At 40.4% G+C, this 10,000-nt stretch overlaps 1 protein-coding gene and 1 long non-coding RNA gene across 2 annotated transcripts in view; both read left to right on the top strand.

Moving 5' to 3' along the window:
- Nucleotides 1-10,000, top strand: part of LOC134448251 (nidogen-1-like) — a 115,381-nt gene that overhangs the window by 60,592 nt on the left and 44,789 nt on the right. Inside the window, exon 13 of the mRNA XM_063197951.1 lies at nucleotides 258-401. Within this exon, the coding sequence (XP_063054021.1) occupies nucleotides 258-401 (144 nt within the window). The remainder of the gene's footprint in view (nucleotides 1-257; nucleotides 402-10,000) is intronic.
- LOC134448258 (uncharacterized) lies at nucleotides 5,796-9,549 on the top strand. The gene is made up of 5 exons (XR_010034699.1): nucleotides 5,796-6,767; nucleotides 7,285-7,340; nucleotides 7,801-7,870; nucleotides 8,085-8,171; nucleotides 8,548-9,549. It is a non-coding gene; the product is annotated as an uncharacterized LOC134448258 (long non-coding RNA).

The following is a 10,000-nucleotide window of genomic DNA, read 5'->3' on the forward strand; positions in this document are numbered from 1 at the left end:
GTACAGTACTCGCCTACTAGTCTCGCTGGAGCACATTGATATTCTATTGAGTTCATTCGCTGAGCCATTGACTAGCACCGACCTGTGTGTACGGCCCTTAACCCTAACCCCATCCCTCTCTCTCCCCCATTGTAGAGGTTGAGCGCCCGGTGAACCACTGTGTGCGTGGCACGCATTACTGTACACAGGACCTTTGATAATACATTATGACTTGCTCACAACCTCTATCCCCCATCCCTCTCTCTCCCCCATTGTAGAGGTTGAGCGCCCGGTGAACCACTGTGTGCGTGGTACACATGACTGTGACCTGGCTGAGAGGGCCCAGTGCAGCTACACTGGAGGGTCCAACTACATCTGCTCCTGCCTGACCGGATACCAGGGAGACGGACGCACCTGCAGGGGTGAGTGTGGTATACCTGCATACCTACCTGTGTGCGGAGGAGCATCTTGCCACCAGGCAAGGCAGGCAGCCGCTTGGGGCCCCAAGCCCTTAGATACCAGCCCACACTTTACCACAGTAGTGGCGATTTTGGTTCAAATGTTCATTATTTTGCATTTTTGCTTGGGGCCCCACCTGACCCTAGAATCGCCTCTGCCTGTGTGCGGAGAGGGCTTTCTGTTTGCATGCGTGATTTAAAAAAAATATATAATAATTTCCTTGAAGACTATTCAGTTTCCTCTTCGATTTCTCTGAGAATCCTACAGTATATGTTAAAAGTCCTTTATTGATACATGGACATTGATAGCCGACGCGTTTCGGTCGCGTGCGACCTTCTTCAGGGCTAATACGTAATAGAGAGAATAGAGAAAGAAGGTCGCACACGACCGAAACGCGTCGGCTATCAATGTCCATGTATCAATAAAGGACTTTTAACACGTACTTCAGAGTGCCTCGGACCCTCTCTCTCTCCACTACAAGTTTTTGCAACTTTGGAATACGATGAGCACCTGAAGGTTTTTACATACTACTACCCCACAGACGCAACTAATCTTTTCTCTTTTTTTCTTGATCCTACAGTATACTCCAGATCAGGGGTGGGGAACCTTTTTCATTCGAGGGGCCACGTGAAATTCATCCGAGGGCCGTAAAAGTCCTCCGAGGCTCCCAGGGCCGTACTATGTGCACAAACCAGAATTTCAAACGGCCCTCAAGACATAGGTTTCCCACCCCTTCTCTAAGGGCGTATTCAGACCAGGAAAGTCCGATAGTTCACTTTGTTTGGTCCGAACCTAATTTTAAAAATTTGGTGCGGTTGGCTTTCAGACTGTGTACATTTCAGTAAGCGGACCAAAATCGACAACAAAGCCACGCGCCCTGAGGTCGTTCAGCTATTGGTCAGAAACGACACACGCAACAAGTTGAGGCTATGTCCAAATAGGCCTACAAGTATCCAAAGAGCTCAGCGGCATGTAAAATAAACTGTCACGGCATGCATGGCATAGCGCTCACATGAAATATAGCGCAGACTATCTGAAGTTCATGACATGATCCTGATAGCCAATTGATAATTGCTCCCTGGTGCCCGCGAGTTGGGATAGCCTACATGTTATCCCCGTTTCTTTCTTTCTTTCTTTCTTTCTTTTTTATACTGTCACTTATATAGCGTGCGGGCGAGATAACGAGTGCATCGTAGGCTACATGGAATGGCCTCGGTTACATTACACAGACAGGCAAGAGAGAGAGAGAGAGAGAGAGAGAGTCTGAACCTCATTTGACTGTTCAAAGCCAGATTGTTCAAGAGCGAGTTTTCACCCATTGCTTGACAAAGAGCGTGCTGGCTGGTTTAGTCATCAATATTAGGATAACCACCTCCCTGCAATCAGTGTTTTACACTTGGGATGTCTGGGAACGACGCAAAACAGGCTCAATGTGAAACATTGGCGAGCTTATTCCAAGCACCACGCCATGCTTTCTTCTCGAAAATAAACAGTGCGCTCCACTGCCATTTGGATACGTTTGTATTGGAATATTGGCTACCATTTGCAGCAATATTTCACGCACTCCATCAAGAAAAAAGTAACATGATGAGCACGGGCGTAGCGTTTGGATCATACAAACTTGCCAACATGCCACCACAGCGGGTAAATTAATGAATTACCTTCGTTGTCTTCATCACAACTTCTTCAAGTAGCCTAGGCTATTCCACTAGCCTACATCCATCCAACGCACAGCTAGCAAGCCAGGGGGATAAGTGCCAACGTCGTAATTATTGCTATCATTATCAGAATCCATACTGTGCGGACTACAGTGTTTTCTTCCGTTTCTTCAGTAGATGCTTTTCGGATTTGCCCCAATCGACATTTAAAATGCTGTGATAGGTAACTTAACAGAGTCTCTTTTTCCTTTCCTGTGCTCCACTGACAAGCCATCCTCATTGAAAATATGAATGACCGTAGCCTACAATAATGTAGCCTACGCCCACGATTGCGATAGTTTAGGCTATTATTTTATTAATATTGTTGCAAACAAACCACTCTGTCGAATTTACACCAAAGACATGGACATGACAAGTTGTTGAGTCGCTTTGTTTACACTCTGTTTCCCATGAATCTCGAAAAACGACGGAAGCTCCCGAGGTACAAAAAAGCAAAAAGTCTGGGATTAGGTCCGGTCTGCTTTCACACCTCCAAAAGGTCCGCACCAGGGTAGTTTGATCCGGACCGAGTCCGACCTTTCAGCTCGGTCTCGGTCCGCTTGTTTGGTCCGGACCAGGATTCGCTGGTTTGTATTCAGACTATCCCAAAAGGTCAGAACCAACGAAAATCTGGTCCCTTTGGTCCTTTGGTCCGGACCAAACGTGGTAGGTGTGAATACGCCCTAAATCAGTGTTTCTCAAACGTTTTCAGACCGAGGACCACTTTGTCCCCCCAAAAATGTTCAGGGACCCCCCCGTCAACTGAATCGACAGTTGAGGGGTGCTAATTTGACACTGCTAATTTCGATGCAGATGACTCAATTTTTATTCACATTTACAAACCTGTCTTATTCTGGTGAAAATAAGACTTCAGCTACGTTTAGGTTTGCAATTAGTTTACAAACATAGCCTACTGCTATCTTGTCTTGGGAAAGTAGAAATCCCCTCGCGGACCACCTGAGCTCTGTCGCGGACCACAAGTGGTCCCCGGACCACACTTTGAGAATCACTGCTCTTGATCTTTTCAGGTTCCTTAAAGTGGAAATGAAGCAGTGACCTAATATAGGGGTCTATAACATCAGTAAGATAAGCCAGCAAATATATATATTTTTTGAAGTCTGAAATTTAAGCCGTTAATAAAAAAATAAAGCACAAACACGTAACGTTTCTGTTAACGTTTCCAGCCAACAGCGGGTGACGTCACGCGAATGGTAGTCTCCTATTCTGATAGTAGTGAATTAAACATTTGGGACTTGCGTGGCTGATTATGAGCTTATTTGCTTAACCCAAATGAAGCAAGAATACGTGTTTGGGTGGGACAGAACAAATATGAGGCATGAAGGCAGACAAGACATCCCATCACATGAACCACAGGTAAACAAGCAGCTTTTTTTTGCTAAGGTGACAAGTCGCTGACACATTTTGGTATGAGCCAACATGATCACTATTCATAATCGTGCGATGTCGTGCAATGTTGCAGTTCCCTACCTTCATCTTCCGATGGTTTCGCCAACATTTTCCAAGCACCTGAATTAGGCTACTTTGACATCTCCGTGCCCACGTTTATCGGTGTTATCCAGTCAACAATAATCCAAGGCAACAACGCTATTCCAGCCAGTTTGAGGATGCATCCGCGACTTCAATAACATAATAATTTACTACAATAGATGCAGCTACTTTAAGCATGCCATAACTTAATGTAGGCCATGATAGTTTAACGTGTCATTTCCCGTGGCATCAACTTCAAATCCCCAAAGCTCCTCCAACTCCGAGAGCGAGACGAGAGAGGGGATGGGATAGCCACACACACAGGCTGCGTCCCTTCCCTTCACAAAGCTTTCCAAACGTCCGCCAATTTTGCAAGTTATTTTCTATTACTGAATTGAACCACATATCCAACTTAAAGACATGGGCTTTCAGATTAGCGTCCAACAATGCAGGAAAAAGACGTTATTGGTGACGGTCTGTCACTACAAACCTATGAGATCGAGCAGCCCCAGTCCTGACTCCTGTCCTATGGTGGATGCAATGGGTGGATGGCTGCAGCTATCCCACCATGCTCGTAGCAAAGGCTTTTTGACACAAAGTGATAATGACACTTGGCATTTCTCTTTCATCTGATACTAGGTATATAACATAGAAAACCCACGGACAATGTAAAATGAACCCCTCGTCCTTCTTCAATTTTACTGCCACGATTAGAGTCAGTTAGCGCTGTAGTTAGCACACGCTAACGTTAAGTGAATGGAAGGCTACATTAGCCACCAAGTTCTACCATTCGCGTTACGTAGGCGGCGAACATGGCTGCGCCCTTGTGGCGAAACTCGGTAATAACATGTCATTTTTCAGCAAAACTACTTAAAAGTGCAGTTCAATGAACATCCATTCGTTTATGAAAATAAATAAGCCGACAAAAAATGATAATAGTTGTCAGTGCTTCATTTCCACTTTAAGGAATGAAGAACAACCAATCACTACGGTTACATGATGTTTTTAAGTCCGCGTGTAAGCATGCGTGGAATGACCGGACTAACTGTAATTCTGAATAAAAGGTTACATGGCAGAGGAACATGTTTAATCGGATTTGAAAGAGGAATAAACTTTAATCGGACTTAAGTTTAAATCTGAATAAAGCTAAATCCTTATAGGTACACTGCAAAAAACGAAAATCTGTACAAGTGTAATATACTTGAATTCAGCATTTTGGTCTCATTAGACTTGTTTTTGAATGTATTTTCTTGGTAAGACTGACTATTGTTAAGATGAATTGACTTGTTTCAAGAAAATTCATCTTTTTTATCCTACCTAGATAATAAAACTGGTTCTGAGCAGCTTTTTTCTTAAAATAGAACACATACTGACAGAGTCGCATTAACAATTAGACTGTGAGTACATTTTTACTTGTTTCAAGACAATAAGACAATCCAAATGAACCTGTTTTAAGAACTGGCTCGATCTCACTAAGATATTCTAGCTAATCAACTGTGATTGCATAAAAATGAATAGGGCCAATGAGATTTCCATTCAAGATTCATAGCTTTGACATTTCTGTTGTCTGTGCAGCATTTGGCATAGCAATTTCATGATTGTAAATCTGTATCCCATCTCAATGTGTCAAACACTTGAAATTCACCGCAAAATATACTGTAGATGAATCACTAAAATATATTTAAAAAAAAATAGGGAGTCCCATATCTGTGATTATTGTCTTTCCTAATTGTTACCAAGAAACATCCATTTCAGAGATGATATTCAAAAAATCTAATCTTTGAACTGACATATGCCTCTGACGCCTTGATACCGCTGATGTGTGGCCCAATTCTTTTTCATGAGCAAATATACTGTTTGTTTGATGGGTAGGCTACTTTCGTCAATTTTGCTATGATTGTATTTATTTAATTTTTTTAAGATTGTTTTTGGTCTTTTTTACAACTTTATTGATGACAGGACAGTTTGAGAGGTGGACAGGAGGCGAATGGGTAGAAAGATGGGAAGGGGTCGGCAAATGACCCGGACCGGGAATCGAACCCGGGTCGGCCACACGGCAGACGAGTGCCCTACCAGTTGCCCACGGCAGGGCCATTTTGCTTTGATTTACAAGACATTTGCAGACATTTATAGGCCTAATTTAATTTTGAAATTTAGAATAAAAAAATAATGCTTTTACTCTAACCTCATGCACACGTGTCTCATCAAAGTACCCAGTGTGAAGGTAAATGTTGCATATAATGTTGTTTAGGGGGCACGTTGTTGTTCAGGATGCTGCTTTTTAAAGATGCTGCTCTGTCTCAGTTTTTGTAAAGTTTCCGTCATCAGAGCAAAAAAGGTTGTGAGTTATTTCACTTAATTCTGATAAGATGTATAGCATGGTCCTTGCTGCTGATAAAAACAAAAGTGAATATCTTCAGAAATATCAGCATCTGTCCAGACGACATTTTTAGTTTGTTATCTATCATTAGATTCCATCGTTACACTAATTGGACATGTCTTGTATAGGCCTATTAATATGCAAACCTAGGCCTATAGCCTACCTGAAGTTATAACATCTAGATCAATATGATTTGACAAAATAAAGTGCTTCAATGCACGTTTTATTTCCTTTTGCACAACTGCAACAGCAAGGGCAACAGGTTTTTTTGTGTTCATTTAAGGCACACTCAAAAAATGTTTCTGGGTCCTGGTAAATATTAAGAAATATGTATACAAACAATTTAAGGAATATTGAAATCATATAAACACCATTTGAACTGTCCGCGTATTAACTTTTAAACAAATAATCTAAACAAATAATGTAGGCCTATGCACTTGAAAAAAGCTCATAATATTAACTGACATGCACATCACACTCCAGAACAGTAGGTGGCAGTAAGAAATGAATCGCCTATTGTCGAAACACATTTTCATTGACAGTATTTATCTTCTTCCTGCTGGCACCAAGTTGTTACCTTATTGGTACAGAAATATTTTACATAAATCAAAACTATATATGTGAAATTCATGCTGTAATTCAGGTGGGATAACAAACAAAAACAAAAAAAATCACCAAAGGGTAAAACCGGAAATGGAATTACGTCACTTCCTGTTCGTCAGTTGGTCTCCTGCTTTGAAATTGAGGCAATCGTTTTCAGCCGGGTAAGTTTCACAATCCGTTTCAATCCTTGTCATCTTTGGCAATATGCTTGTATTAAGACACTATTACAGTCATTTGTGAAGTATACTACGCTATTGTGATGTTTTTGGCGCTTTTGTCTGTATGGAAAGTTAACTGATACGAATATTGTTAGATCATGCTGTGTGATCTGACAAGCTGTTTGTCTTGCATTCAAATATCCACTCTTAAACATTAGCTTATCTTGTGCAACATCTTTAGGAGTAAAAAAAAAATAACCTTAAGGTTTATCGAGTCTGAAGTGTAATTTACCAGCATAATTATTTTAAACATAATTTAACACCTGCTGCTGTTTAGCTTAGCAGCTAGCTATTGCTCTCTAGCTTGCTATTGCCCTGTAATGCCCCACATGTTACTCAAAATATGTATTATATTTTTTGTAATGGGCGTCACTATTGGCCAGTCCTGAATATCACCTTTGAAAAGCCATGTTTGCCGATATTGTGAGAAAAGGTTCACCTCTGTTTTTCAACTTGACAGATGGTTACCCCCTGTGCTAGTGGAAGATGTGACTTTGAAGACAGTCATTGTAAAAGGTAGGATTTCTGTCCATGTTCAATTGTTTTACACTTTACCCTCTGCTTGAACACTTTACTTACACCAAAGCAAAATGAGGATAAAAATATTTTTTAGCCAATTAGCTGTCATTTTCATGTTGGCATGGTGTCAACAGTTATTTTGTATTGTATGAAATATGGATATGGTGAAAAATATTTTAATTCACTTTAATTTCACGCTGTCTTAAGTGGCTGTAGTCACGTTATTTACCAATATTCTTAAATGGTGACAATATTCCCCAGTCTAAAAAAAAGTGTGTGACGATGTATTTGATATGGCAGATTATATTTGGTTGAGGCTACTCTACTCTCCTTGACCCCTGGTCTCAATTTAGGTTTTACAAGAAGTCAGTCAATGCCATTGTGATGTTAGCCCTCATCTTATCTTGTAATTTCTGTAACATCAACTCCAGCAGTCTAATTATGTGTTTTGTCATAGGTGCAAAAGGCTTGTCTAAGATAAGCTGGCAGTCTACACCGCATGGCCTGCGTTGCTGACATTAAGTGAAGTAAGTGTGGTGGTACATTATGTCATAACAGATAGTATTTAAGTGTTGTTGTATGTCTGTCCTGTAGGATGTCTTTGTGGCTTGACCACAGGTGTTGCCCCACCTGCAGGCCCAGAGATAGAAAAGACATAGTGACAAGTCACAGGACAGACAGGAAGCACAACACAACTGGGCCTGACAACCATGTAATTTTCTTGTAATGTGTCTTTGACAGGTTAATGCAGAGTTCCTGTGCCTGACAGATACTTGAGGAAGCATCTTGGAGGTTGTCAAGGAGAAGGGAGGCGTTGCCAGAAGGAAGGTAGGATAACTCATGGCTCCAGCAGCTAATGGAAACATTGTGTTTGAGTTGCAAACAATCTAATGAAGTTGGGTATTAGGTATTAGAAGGTCAGACATTAGGTGTGGGAGATGCATGGCCCACCTCTAGGTTCACTGACTCTGAATTTTGAACAGTTCTGATTATGGTGTTCACAAACGATCTGCACCCCAATAAAGAGAGCATGCGATAAATGGCACCTGCATATCACTGACAAGCACACTATTAAATGCCCCCTATTAGTGGCCATGGTTGTCATTCACTAGATATCAGCATTTTTACATTTAGTGCCATTAAAGCTACATAAAAAGTGTGTGCACAGTGTTAAGCTTTCTGCATTTTCTTTTTCCACCATCAGGACTGGAGTGGCGAAGTGATCCAAAGGCAGACTGCACATCTACGTATATGGTTTGCAAGGAACATCCCGTGCCAGAGACTGTGATACAAGGCATGGAGCTGTACAGTGAACTCGGAGCATCTCTTGTGCATGTGTGATGCTGTTTGGACTCGGTTACCGGTATATACCCTTAATCTCAACTCTGTGGATTTGGATTTACAATTTTAAGTATCCAGATGAACTGAAATATATGTTCTGGTGAATTTGGAAAATATGCCCAAAAGGTCCAATCACTATAAACTACAGTAAATATGTTGGACACTGGCAATCTCAGGTTCTAAGCCATTGTATAAAAGGACAATCCATCGCATTTCTATTAATACTTTTGTGTGCTGTTCTCTGATCTGAGTTGATGATTTTTTTTGTCCTTTTTTGTCTTTTGTCAGCATGGCATTGAGTATCATTGAGGGGCTTTTTTCTAAACATTGGCTATGCAGATTAAAAGATGAGCACTATAAGGAAAGGCGTAATAACGCCTCAGTAGCACTTCATGGACACATTGATATCATAATTAAAAACATTTCTCTCTCCCTCTCCTCCCCCACTTTGAGAAAGAATCAAAGAGTCAAAAGTGCTCCTGCGGGCAGTTGGTTAATTCTAAAATGTCCATTCACAAATAACATCTTTTTCATGAATGTCTAAGTAAATAAGTGAGTAAATAGACACATACTGTTCTGATGAGAGTATGCTTTTCGGCCAAAGATATCTGACTGCATATCTGACCCAAGCGATTATGACATTACTTAGAATTTGATGGTGGTTGTAAGCATTCATGAAAAAGATGACATTTCTGAACAGGCCACATTAATTAATGTGTTACAGTACACTGATAATTTCAGGTTTTCTGTTTAATTTCTGTTTAATCATACGATTATATTGTCAAGATTTTGGTGTTTTATTATCGTTTGACTGCATGTTTGTCCAGCTGATGAAATATTAATAAAAGAAATGTTTTGAAGTTCTTGTCAAGTATATTTTTCTCATACACCTAAACAAGATATTCATTCTACATGAGAAAATAAGTATTCTAGCTAAGAAAATCAGACTAGTTTTAAGACTTTAAATGAGCTGGAAACAAGTAAATTTGCCTTGTTTTAAGCGTCTTGTATGCTTGTTTTGAGCAATAATTTCTTGGAGGACATCTAATTCTAAGCAATAATGACTAATAAAGGAGAAGAAATTGCTTAAAATAAGAGCAAAAATCTTAACAAGCAACAGAAAAATAAGATTTTTATACTTGTTTCAAGTGTTTTTCTATACCTACCGCTTAGATTTTATTTTCTTGTTTTAAGAATTCTTACCAAGTCCAATTTGCTTGCTGCACTGGCAGATTATTTTGCTCAAAATAAGCAATTTTTCACCTAAAACACTATATTTTTTACTTATTTTTTTAGAGGGCTTTTTTGCAGTGTAA

This window comes from Engraulis encrasicolus, chromosome 1, assembly GCF_034702125.1.
Source record: "Engraulis encrasicolus isolate BLACKSEA-1 chromosome 1, IST_EnEncr_1.0, whole genome shotgun sequence".
Lineage (NCBI taxonomy): Eukaryota > Metazoa > Chordata > Actinopteri > Clupeiformes > Engraulidae > Engraulis > Engraulis encrasicolus.